Source organism: Chlamydomonas reinhardtii, chromosome 1 (genome assembly GCF_000002595.2).
Source record: "Chlamydomonas reinhardtii strain CC-503 cw92 mt+ chromosome 1, whole genome shotgun sequence".
Taxonomy (NCBI): Eukaryota; Viridiplantae; Chlorophyta; class Chlorophyceae; order Chlamydomonadales; family Chlamydomonadaceae; genus Chlamydomonas; species Chlamydomonas reinhardtii.
In genome coordinates this window covers 736523-748723 of record NC_057004.1, presented here as the reverse complement: position 1 = coordinate 748723, position 12201 = coordinate 736523, and the positions used below count along the sequence as shown (strand labels likewise).

Here is a 12201-nt window from a genome sequence, read left to right as displayed (position 1 = left end):
GCTCCCCGGTGGCAAGACAGGAGGCGGCGTCTTAAAACCAGCAGCCCTGCGGCACGGGAGCGCGGAGAGGGGACACGCGCACACACACAGGGCAAAACACAGCCAGGACGAAAAGCCCGCCAAGGAGCCCGCCTACGCAGCCAACACGCGCCCGCCGCAAACAGGCACTCACACGCGCACACACAACCCACAAGACGGCCGAGAAGCCGGCGATCACGCACCGCACGCCCCACACACGGCCGGCGGGACAGCACACTCCCGAAAACCAGCGCCCCTAACGCAAACCCAAGAACCCGACCCGCGCCGAACCGACAAGGAAAAAGCCCACACGCGCGCCAAGCCCCAAACTTAGCACCGACCTGTGTCCCTACCGTAAAACTGGAAACCAGAAGCCCAGCACGGGAACACCGGCACGGCCGTCCCCGCACCGCAGAGCGGTTCAGGGCAGCCGGGACCGGCGCCCCACCCCCCAAACACCTACTACAAGCCACCGCACCGCTCGGTACCGCCGCTACCGTCGCCCAGGTCGCCGCTCCACGGCTGTCGTGCTGGCTGAGGCTGACGCTGCTGCGTCACATCTGGGGCTGCTGCTAACAGATGGACATATCGCTGCCGCTGTCAGAGGAGATGGACATGTCGTCGCCTGAGCCGATGTTGTTGTCGCCGTGGTACCAGGCCGCGTGGCCAGCAGGAGGGAAGGAAAGCGGTGGTGCGGGCAGGGCCGGCAGGACGACGGCGGCGGCGACTGGTGGCGCGGGGGCCGGAGGGGGAGGCGGCGGCGGGGCCGCCGGCGGAGGAGGGGGCAGATCCGGGGGCGGCAGGAGGCTGAGGAGCCCGCGTGAGGTCATGGTACCCGGCAGCAGTTGGCGATGCTGACCATAGAAGCGCATGAGGGCCTTGCGGAGGAAGGGGCGCGGGTAGGCGCGCAGATGCAGCCGCCGCAGCGTGCGCCGTGCTGACGTGATGAAGGTGCCGAGGGTGGTGCAGAGCCGCGCAAGGGTGACGAGGGCGCCGATGACAACGTTGAAGCGCACGTGCCGGGGGATGCAGGAGTAGAACGGGGTGAAGCGGGAGATGCCGAGCTGCGCAAACTTGGGGCTGTCGCGTTTGTCGTACGGCTGTAGGTCGTACACGACGTGCCCGTAGATGTTGCTGCTGTGGGGGGTGATGGCGAAGTTGAGGTAAGGCGTGGCGACGCCGGCGGCGGGTGTGGCGCCGGAGGCCGCCAAGGTGAGGTCGGTGGAGTAGATGCCAGGGATGCCGGCAAGCGATTGGGATTGCAGCAGCAGGTGGGGAAGGAAGGGGTTGCAGCAGCCGAGGAGGTCGTCGGTGTACCGCTGGGTATCTTGGAACGCCAGTAGCACATCAAGGGCGAGGGAAGCTTCCGCGCACAAGGAGCTGGCGGAGGGCATGAAGACGCGGGTGTAGAGTGCGCGCTGCCAGCGCAACTCATCATAGGCAAGGACCAGGTTGGCAACGTACGAAGCGAAGTTGGCGCCCATGGCGACGCCGCGAATTTGCAGGTAGGGCTGGCCGCGGTAGGAGGTGTAGGCATGCGCAAGCAGGGCGCGCAGCACCGTGCGGAGGACGCCGGGCGTCCACATATAGTATCGGCCGTGAGCGTCGAGACCTCGATGCGGATGGGGAGCAGGCGGGGGGCGCCCGCGGTGGGCGGCGGAGGTGGATTTGGGGCTGGCGCGTGGGCGTGCGATGGGACAGTGTCAAGGCAGGTTGGTGAAGTCCCGCTGGGTATGGCTGAAGTCTCAGGACAGGACCGCCAATGGCACAGCGTGATAGCGCTCAAGAGTCAATGGTGGCACCACTTTGGTATTACATTGAGGGATTTAACCACTAAACAACAAGGTTTTGTCTGTGGGGGGGGGGGGGGTCGGTCATCCTCTCAGGGGGGGTCCCGGCCGGGATTTTGGGGCATGGGGTCTGGCACTTGGATAGGAGCCCTGATTCTTATGCCTGCCCGCCTCCTCCGCCGGCTGCTGCTGCTCTTGCAAGGCAAGGCAACACGGAATCACGAACTCACTCACTAGGGACAGCGCCTGTCCACCACCAAACGAACTGCACGTCCACACTATCTATCCGCACGTCCGTAATTGCTCACGATCCCTGCCCATCTCCTTGAGCGGGAGAGCCACTTTTCTTGCTGCGATTCATGTCCGTACGGCCATTAGCTCTGTACAAACCAGTTCTGCCCCACTGCATCCAATCCAAGTTACCACCACGCCGCCTACAAAATACAGGCTCGGTGTGTTCTGCCAATACGGACGGGCATTCTCCAGCATGCCTGCGAGTGTGGTCACATGCGGTCGTGCGCCTATTATTGCCAGCCTGAGTGCTGCTCATTCTGCCTCGCCACGTCTCGTATACCCTGCAATGTTACCAGGGTTCACCATTATGCACTTATCTTGTTTCATCGTCAAGCCTCGGGCGACAACCTGAACCCGCCGCCCGCAATTCACCATACGACCACAACGCCTCCAGCGCGCCGGATGTCCCCACTTCAATTTTGCTTTGGGGATCACAATATATCACGCATCCGGCAAAAATGTAGTGCGCGGGGGTTAGCACAGTAGGTTGTGTCCAAACACCGCTGACTGTCGTGGGTACGGCTCCCGACCTCACGCTTCCAAACCCATCACCTGATCACCAGCATCACCGGCCCAAGCCAACTCGCGTGGAGCCTTCCAATCAACCCAATCCAAACGCACAAACGCAATCCAAATCCCAACTACAACTATGTCGCAATGACCGCCCTCACAACCGCTGACTAAGTCCAAACCCCAACACAGTTCAGGCTTCACGCGTGGTGCTCGTACAGTATTTCTTCCTCTCCATCCTCCACAATGCGCTGCATCTGATGTGCGCCAAGGCACACGCGAGGAAAAGTGATTCCCTGCGTCATTGTACATTTTCCACATAACATAAGACAGGAACAAGCGACAAACACGGATGGCACTTGACCTCATGCTGACACTACTACCGTACAGCTAGACCGGTGTTGTTTATGAGGCATGACATCCGTGTTGTGTGCGTGTGACCATTGTGGTTTAAACAGCAGCTCAGCGCCCCCATATCAACCATCATCGAACATACGACAAGCACAGCACATGACATACAAGTACGTACGCAGTTGAGCACACGTGTTTCTTCTCTCTTGTACGGGCGGGCTGTCCCTGCAGGGATTTGCTCCAGTTGCAACAGTCCCCCATTTCTTTTCGGCCCAGTATAGCCCTTGCCCCACACCGCTTCCTTCAAGCCGTGGCCCGATGGCCTCGCACACCATGCCCACCAAACGCTCCTACCCTAGCCGCCACGGCTTCACCGCCGCGGCCGGTCCTGCTACAGCCGCCGCGGCTGGCCGCCTGCTGCCTGCTGGCTACGCCTGCCTCCTGCTATTGTCGCTGCCCGCTCCTGCGGCTACCGCCGCTCCTTGCTACTGCCGCTGCTGCCATCAGCTACTGCTGCTGCCCGCGCTGCCTGGGCGCCACGCGCATGCGCAGGCCGCCCGAGGGTCCGAAGTTCATGGTGATGTCGTAGCCCACCGGGATGAGCGGGGAGCAGGGCGCCAGCGGCGTGAAGCGGAAGCGCTGCAGCAGCGTAGCCGCCATGAGCGCCACAGACATCTGCGAGCCGGGAGGGAGCGAGGGAGCGAGGGAGGGAGGGAGGGAGCAAAATGTGGGTTGCTTGGAGATGCGGCCGTTGGCTTACCGCGCGTGCTGCGCGTTGGATGCAGGCAGCAAGTCGTGGATTCATTCGTACTCCGTGCCGCTTACCCCCATCCACCTAGCCCATACCTTCCCAGCCCCTCAGGCCGCGCCGCGCCGCACCCTGCCTTGCGCCCACCCACCTGTGCGAACGACGCGCCCAGGCACATGCGCGGCCCGGCGCCGAAGGGCAGCCACTGGAAGCGGTGCTGCCGCGCCTCGCGCTCGGGAGAGAACCTGCGCGTGCGTGCGTGCGTGGGTGCGTGTGTGTGTGTGTGTGTGTGTGTGTGTGTGTGTATGTGTGTGTGTGTATGTGTGTGTGTGTGTGTGTGTTGTGCGTCAACAAGGCAAGAGAGGGACCGACGGCCGGCCAAGTGCGCCCGGTGCGTTCAGTCCATCGCGCATCCCCCCACCCCCACCGGGGCATCGCATGCACCACCCAAGGCCACGCACGCACGCCTTCCTAACTCACCTCCCGTGCTCCCCTCCCCACCCCACACTTCCTCTCCTCCCCTGACCTCACCTGTCCGGGTCAAACTCCAGCACGTCCGGCCCCCACACCGCCTCGCTGCGCCCCAGCGCGTAGCTGCTCATGAACACGACGTCGCCCGCCGCCACGCCGTGGCCGGTGGGCAGCACGTCGGGCCGGGCGGCCTCGCGCGGGAACACGGGGATGGCCGGGTACAGGCGCATCACCTCCTTGGCACAGGCCTGTGGGCGGGGGGGTTACATTCAAAATTACTTAAGGAAGTGGTAGACGGTGGACCATCGTGCGGAACATGAATGGGGGGGGGGCGTGTGTGCAAGTACGTTGGCGTTGGCGTTGGCAGAGAGAGGCAGAGATTGCGCGCTCCATGCGATTGGGAACAGACAACAGCGGCCCAGGCAACAGCGCAAGGGCGCACGCAGGCATGCGGGCTCGCAGGTCGGCACGGGTGCGCTCAGCAGTTGGTATTACAGCACACAGCAGACCTTCACCGACCCCGCACCCGCACCCGAACCGTCAGCTGCACCTGCAGGCGCGCCCGCAGCGGTCTGCCCCGTCCCCCTCTGCCCCGCATCAGACCCCGGCAGCCCACCCCCGCGCACCCGTAGCCGCATCCGCACCCGCCCCGGCACGCGGCCCCACCCACCTGCAGGTAGGGCATGCGCTCCAGCGACTCGTAGGTGGGCGCCTCGCCGTCTGCGTGCCCATACACACACACACACACACACACACACACACACACACACACACACGCACACACGAACATAGTGGAGTCAGGGTGGGTGCGTTGCTGGGGGGGGAGCCAGGAGGATAAGCAGCGCAGCGGAGCTGACGAAGCCGGGGGGTGGGTGGGAAGCGGCAGGATGACACTGGGTCCGTCGCGTCGCACGTACCGTTCTCAGGCACCCCCCCCCCCCGCCCCCTCCTTGTGCACTCCCCTGCCGGCCCGCCCACCCGCTCCCCGCCCACACCCCACCCGCCAGCACGGCATCCAGCTCCTCCTCCAGCCGCTGGCGCACATGCGGGTGGGCGCTGATGCAGTACAGCAGCGCGGCGGTGGTGGTGGCGGTGGTCTCGTGCCCCGCCCCCATGATGTCGTGCACGTCCTCCCACAGCTCCTCATCGCTCAGGCCCCGGCCGTCATCCTCCGTGGCCTGTGCGTGTGTGTGTGTGTGTGTGTGTGTGTGTGTGTGTGTGTGTGTGTGTGTGTGTGTGTGTGTGTGTGTGTGCGTGTATGTGGCAGCGTGCATGTGAACATATGCGTCAACGTGCGTAAATGTGTATGCGTGTGCGGTCCTGTGCGTGAGGGAGAGGGAGGAACCGCGCGGAATCGGAACACACGTGCATATCTTTGCTGGGAGAGCACACAGGAAAACAGCGAAACTTTGGAGCACTCGTCCACCCCAGCACCCGCAACCGACAACACAACCGCAAAAACAACCGCTCCGCACGCACGCACGCACGCACGCACAACACGCACATGCACACGCGCATATGCACGGTCGACCCCACGGCCGCGCACGCACACACGGCCGCCCCCACACCTCCCCCCTCTCCCACCGTGAGCAGCGCCTGCAGCAGGTCGTCACGGCCCCGCCCGCCCGCGGCCAGCGAGGCACGCCGCTCCTGCAGTACAGCATGGCACCACGGCAGCGACAACGACAGCGTGTGAGGTCGTGGGCGCAACCCATCGCAGGGGGTGCGACTGACGAGACGTTGTGCCTGGGCTAGGTATAGGGCGTGTCGGTAGGCTGGCAGATGGGGCAGGTGGTGGGTGACCCACAAGCAGCGCGGCACGATACACAATCTTGGCACGCCCCTGGAAGCCCCCGCGGTGTAATCTGCACGACCCTGACCCTCCCTCTCCTCCCTCCACTGATGATTGGTTCCCTCCTCCCTCCCTTCCTCCCCCTCCGCCCATCCCTCGCCCTCCCTCCTTCCGCCTCCCTCCTGCCACCACTGCTGCTGCCCCCCCTCCCACCGCGATCACGTCCAGCATGGCCGCCCGCATGACGGACACCGCCTCGCCCAGCTGCCGCAGGTGGGGCGCACCCAGCCGGTCCATGGCCTGTGTAAGAGGTGTGGGCGGGTGAGGGGTGGTGAGCGATGGTGAGGGATGGTGAGGGAGGGTGAGGGAGGGTGAGGGAGGGTGAGGGCGAGGGACGCGGGAGGAGGCGGCTATCCGTGCATGTCAAGATTGCGTGGTGGCGACGTAGAACCGCTGCCTTTCTCCGCCCTTGTGCCCTGTCCCGACTGGTGGCTTAAACCCTCACCACCCCCGCCCTCACCACCCCCGCCCCCACCAACCCGCCCACCTTGAGCAGCGGCAGCGGCGTGATGAAGACCTGCGCCAGCACCTCGCCAAAGGTGTTGACGGCCCACAGCACGCGGTCCTGCAGCACGCCGCTGCGCCCGTCGCCCGCGGTGGCGCCCGCCAGGTCCCTGCGCGGCGGCCGGGCAGTGGACCAGATGTGATGTACTTAGAGGGGACGAGTAGAGACGAACCGATGTGACACATGTATGAATAGAGACGAATACGGTAGAGACGAATGGGGAGGACCGAGTGCCGCCACCCCAACACAATGGAAGAACGAGTGCCGCCGCTCCATCATCATGGAGCTGTGGCTGTTTGTGGACAGGTGAGGGTGAGCTGGTTTGGCGGTGACTGGTGACGCGAAAGCATAGAGAAGGCCTGCGTGCTGACCCGCCTCTGAGCCGTGCAGGATGTACCCGCCAACCCGCAGCCCCAAGCCCCCAGCCTCGCGCCTCCAACCTCCAGCCCCCAGCCTCAAGCCTCAAGCCTCAAACCTCCAGCCAACAGCCCCCAGCCTGCCATGTGTGCGAGTCACACACAGGCACACACGCGGCCACACACGCTGGCACATTCACACATACACTCTCCCACGCATACACACACACGCTCTCTCATCAGCCCTCTCACCGCTGCACCTGCTCCACGCACGCAAAGTCGTGACTGAACGCCACCAGCCCCACCACGTCCAGAGTCAGCCGCTGCGTCTGGGTGGCCACGTCGGTGGTGAAGGCGCCGGACGGGTCGGCGGCGGCGGCGGCACTGAAGATGTCGACCAGCCGCTTGGACCTGCGCGTGCGGCGTGTCGCGTTGCATTGTATGGGAGAGGTAGGGAGAGGAGGCCATGGACTGTCATGTGGTGTAGTGTGCCGTGTTGCATTGCATTGTGTGCGGCAGGTGGTGAAGAACGACGGCGGTCACGTAGCCAGCCGTGGCGGAGATAACCGAGCCGGGTCGTGTTGATTTGTTCGGGATGTATGCCTGGCCGGTACACGCCTGCGCACTGTGCGCTGGCCCCAGAAGGTGCCAGAAGCATCCCGCGCTGCCCCCTGATCCTGCTGTATTCATTTCTTCCCACCCCTCACAAACGGCATGCGGTGCATGCTGCTGCGCCCTAGCAGGGACCACGCACGACCACATCCGCCCGTAACCCAAGCACGACACCACCGTATCCGTACCCGCTTACCCCCACCCCACACACACGCCGGCAGCCGCCCGGCCTCACCGCTCCACAACCACGGATGAGAAGCGCTGCAGCTGCCACTTGTTGCGGAAGGGGCCCGAGCACAGCCTCCGGTGCCGCGCATTGTACTCGTCCTGTGAGGTTGGTTACGTACGTGTGTTCAGGTGTGCGGTCATTGCCTGCGTTTGATTGGCTCAGTGGGACGTGCATCGGCCGGACCGTCCTCCAACGCACCGAAACTTCGGCAAAACACGACACGGCAGCATGACGGCTGGCACGCGGCTCCAGTACCGTATTGCTGCTGCATTTTGGATCCGGCGGGTGCACCGCACGCACCTGCGAGCCCAGGATGCCCTTGCCGTGCGTCACATACCTGCAGGCACGCATAAGGCCACAATCACAAGACCCGCATGCATGCACACACGGACCGCTCAATGCATGGGCACCAGGGAACATACACACATGCGGTGGTAGTGTGGTACTGTGGTGGCCCAGCCTCATGCGTACACAGCCCTCATACACATCGCATGCTGCCACGTGCAGCACACCCCGCACCCGCACTGCCCCGCACCCCCCCCCCTCCCCGAACCATACCACGGGCCCATGCACGGCAGCAGTGCAATAAGCACCCTTCGGCCTTCCTCGCCTCCCCTCCCATATAGCCCCGCTGCCAGCGCCCAGTACGGCATGCTGGATCTCCCTGGATCTCGCCTGCACGGAACTACTGGGACTCACGTGTAGATGTCGGGGAGGTAGCGGCGGCTGTAGTTGCGCACGTTGGTCGCACACACGTGCTGGATGTTCTCTGGGCTGTTGATGAACACCCAGCTGGTGGCGCCGTTGAGCGAGGCGGGGTTGGCGAAGCTGCAAGGGTAATTGGTTGCAGGGACCGGGACCAGGGCGGGAAAGCGGAATGTTTGTCAAGGCGTGCGATGGCGGCCGGCGCTTTGGCGGGGTCTATCTTGGGTGGCGAGACGGGGTGTTGCGGATGTGTCGGAGGATCGCAGCGGGTAGCGATGCGCGGGCCGCGGCGAGCCTCACCGGCAGACGGGCCCGTACTTCTCGCTGAATTTGAGCTGTGCCACGTGCAAGCCCTCGAAGAAGATGACGCTCACGTCCTGTCCGAGATTGGGGCGCGAACCAGCGGGAGTCCATCGTGACTCAGGCGGTGGCCAACGTCGTCCAAGAACACGCTCACACAGCGTCCTCGCATGCGTATTATACCTTCAGTGCTTCCAGACTGAGCGGTGCTGGCCCAGGAATTGGTCGCGTTGCGGTTGGCGCTCCGGTTTCGGCAACTTGGTCTCCAGAGTCACGCACAAATGCGCTAAGTGCGCTCTTCATTTGTGTGACTGGGCATTTGGAAACCGCAGCCGGAGCAGCTGGTTCATCTGCGGGCAGCGCTTCGAGCTCTGCAAAAGCCGCATTTGGCGCTGAGGCAAGCTGTTGCCGCGACGGTCCCATGCTTGATAGCTGTGGCTGTCCATGCCGAGGAATGAGAGGATTCGAACCAGAGGAGGCCCCGGCGCGAACACATCGAGACGGGCCACGCTTGCAGCGCCCGGACAACAGCATCCTGACCTACTTGCGACGGATAAATAATACCCGGAGAGGTATTGTGACTATTAAAATGGATGGAAGACCTGTCTAGTGAGTCGCCAAAGTCTCGCGCTTGCAAAAGTGCAACAAGCGGCTTTCCGTAAGCGACGAGCCGACTGCCTCTCTTTACACACGTTTGAAAATAAGAGCTCACTGGCTGCGGCTGAGCACACGGCTGACTTCAGCGGGGCGCCTCGCAGGCGAATCTTGACATGAGATCTGCATGGAAGTAGGACTTGAGCGCTCGGCACGTACCAGGCGCACTTGACGGCGACTGGGGCGTAAGGGACTGAGGCTGTAAGAGCGCAGGCTGCAGCACACTGGGCGGTCACGTCGGGCCAGTTGCCGGTCGTAGGGGGGGTGGCGGGGGGAAGGGCGATCTAGTCAACCCCGGACCCCCCAGTACCGGACTCTGCTGTGTGCGGTACGCGCATCCAACTTCGGAGGACCGGAGCACGGCACATGCCTGTGTTACACACTTACACGCAAGTACGCTTCATTAAGGGCCGCAGGCCAGTGTACACCGACCGTAATATTTTTACCTAATGACGCCTCGACGGAGGCGATGAGTCAGGAATTCCCCCGTTCAAGTACGCCGTCTCCTCGCAGCACTGGCCCGCTGGGAGTACGGCACAAATCCGCCCAAAACAAACTAAAACAGTTATCCTGGACCGGGTGCAGCGAACACCACACTCAGCGAAATGACGGTGCCCGTTAGGACTCTTTGGGGTGGCACGTGTCAGGCGTCCGGCACTCCGGCCCTAAGCCCTAACCGCACCCGGCGGCTCACTCTCCGCACCGTGGTGAACCGTGGTGAACGGCACCAAGTAAGGGGCACCCCCCCTCCCTACCACATGCCAAACACTCAGCCCAAAAAGCACAACGCTCTTATAGAGTGGCAGTAGTGCCCCGGGTCATCTTCCGGACATGCGGCCTCACGCACGTCAGGCAACTGCCGTGGTCCCAGGAAGCCGCGCAGCATGTCGCCTCAACCACTGTCAACCCGGAACTCCACTTCAAATGTGCATGTTTGGATACTTATGAAACAGCTTCACCGACACTTCGGTATATATACTCATATTCATTTGCTGGATACGAGGCATGCAGCCAAGTCAGCCTCGTCACTAGCCCGCCATCACGGGATGTCCCCCCTACGGAGGGCCGTTCAAACAGCGTCCACGTTTATTGGACTCGCAAATGCCGTGCGTATGGTAGTTGCTTTATTAACTCCTGAGAAGCGGAAGGTACAACCCTCAGGCCCAAAAGTATCCCCCAAGCCCGGGTACGCACATCATGAAACGCGCGTGCTATGAAACAAATTTGGATTTCTTCTGGAATTCCTGACGCGCAATACAACCTCCTCCCAAACCTGCTCCTGCGGCCCGCCCCAGCCCCTGCACTTAGCCTAGCCCAGTGGTCGCAATAACCACGGCTGCCACACATGCACGCCCCATAACCACCTCAGTACAAAGAGCCCCCAGCTCAGGCTTCCTTCATTCCCTGTGGGACAAATGAACCACACACCTGTACCTCTCATACCCCTCTCACACCCTCTCATACCCCTCTCATACCGCATTGCTTTACATGTGTGATTCGCTGATCCCTTCACCCCAGGCCTGCTGCAGGGGAACACGCACACAACCCTATCGCGGCTCCAGTGCCATCATCTGGAGCAGATGTGCAGCCTGTTGCCTGCTGCCAATGCAGCGTAACAACTTGCGCCAACCCACAATCTGCACCGCATCATTGCACCTGAATTTCACCCCAAGATGCTGAAGATGCCCCAAACGGCAAGCGGAATAGTCGTCAATTATGAAGCATGTGTTGCTGGCAGACGGCACATCGTGCGCGTTCTGCGATGCCTGTTGTCACCAGCACCCCAGCACCCCGGCTTACTGCTACAAGCTAAAAGGATCAGGCCAGATCTATTCCGTTCTGCTTGATTACTGCGTGAAGCGCAGGCTATGATTGAATTCTGCAACACTGCTGCGGACGCCCAAGTTTACAGTTCAACCCTCTAGACACCTCGAAAGCCATATTCCCGCCCAAAACAATACTCCCTTCCAGAACATTATGCAGGGCGTAGAGTCAACAACAACAGGCCGTGCAAGTCAGAATCCCCGCAACCCCTGCTCGCAATGTGGACAGACCTCGAGCGCACAGCGCGCCAAACAGTGCGCAGTGTGCCCTTGATGCACGCCACATTCGCCATCACACCACAGAGCCATCACTAGCGCACTGTGATTGTGAACATGAAGCGTGTGGTGGGACGACCACATCGTCGTCTGGCACACACCCCTCCCCGCATGTAAACAACCGCGTGCTTGCCGCGGGCAATCGTATGCATGCACGTGCATACCGTCAAGGAAACATCTGCTTTCTTGACTAGAATGCATCGTGCCGGTGCAATAGAAAACATCGTCAATCCGGGAATGCTGCATTCACAGCGCCGCAGCTGTCTGCGACACATCGACCACAGGCTCTTTATTTGCGCAGCGCAGGTTTCCAACCGCCGTGGCAAGCAAATACCCCCGCGCCAGGTCGGGTGCGCTTTGCAGTGTGTCTTGTGTAGGGACGTTGGCAAGCAAAAGCACACGCCTAAGCACACGCCATCGCCCATGCATTACCAATACATTTAGTTCGCAGTTCACAGACACCGCGGCCTTTTCCAATTCTCCTCTCGGAGTTAGCGGGGCCCTCGAGCCCGCCCTCGTCCAGGCGCCGCAACCCACCCGCAAAGAGCGGCCAGCCACCATCCAGCGACAGGGCCGCCTTTGCCCTAAGCGTTTCGACACTTTGTGTCGGTGGCGGGTGTATGGGGGCTATCGGCCGCCGAAGCGGCCTCGCCTCGTCGACGGATACTCACCCAATTCGTGGCCCTGTACTTATTGGCGGTCACAAA

The 12201-nt window shown here is 62.3% G+C and overlaps 2 protein-coding genes across 2 annotated transcripts; both read right to left on the bottom strand.

Annotated features, from left to right (window-relative positions):
• Nucleotides 1-1818: 1818 nt before the first annotated feature.
• Nucleotides 1819-9425, bottom strand: CHLRE_01g003850v5 (uncharacterized protein). Its single transcript, XM_043058160.1, has 14 exons — nucleotides 8925-9425; nucleotides 8742-8818; nucleotides 8436-8564; nucleotides 8037-8073; nucleotides 7743-7834; nucleotides 7148-7306; nucleotides 6522-6648; nucleotides 6188-6274; nucleotides 5767-5832; nucleotides 5183-5360; nucleotides 4853-4902; nucleotides 4243-4430; nucleotides 3863-3956; nucleotides 1819-3638 (listed from the first exon to the last, which is right to left on the bottom strand). Exons 1-14 carry the CDS (start codon nucleotides 9042-9044, stop codon nucleotides 3471-3473), a joined length of 1572 nt encoding a protein of 523 aa, XP_042928074.1. The 5' UTR covers nucleotides 9045-9425; the 3' UTR covers nucleotides 1819-3470.
• A 333-nt stretch (nucleotides 9426-9758) lies between these two features.
• CHLRE_01g003826v5 (uncharacterized protein) lies at nucleotides 9759-12185 on the bottom strand. Its single transcript, XM_043058159.1, has one exon. It carries the CDS (start codon nucleotides 11921-11923, stop codon nucleotides 11741-11743), a length of 183 nt encoding a protein of 60 aa, XP_042928073.1. The 5' UTR covers nucleotides 11924-12185; the 3' UTR covers nucleotides 9759-11740.
• Between the last annotated feature and the right edge of the window lie 16 nt (nucleotides 12186-12201).

What these genes read in the sequence shown, in the direction of transcription:
- CHLRE_01g003850v5 (XM_043058160.1), bottom strand. Translation starts at nt 9,044, where the DNA reads ATGAAGAGCGCACTTAGCGCATTTGTGCGTGACTCTGGAGACCAAGTT. An exon ending in TACCTCCCCGACATCTACAC is followed by an intron (nt 8,074 to 8,435) that starts GTGAGTCCCAGT and finishes GCGTGCCTGCAG; the next exon opens with GTATGTGACGCACGGCAAGG. An exon ending in AGCGCATGCCCTACCTGCAG is followed by an intron (nt 4,431 to 4,852) that starts GTGGGTGGGGCC and finishes CCCCGCCCACAG; the next exon opens with GCCTGTGCCAAGGAGGTGAT.
- CHLRE_01g003826v5 (XM_043058159.1), bottom strand. Translation starts at nt 11,923, where the DNA reads ATGCATGGGCGATGGCGTGTGCTTAGGCGTGTGCTTTTGCTTGCCAAC.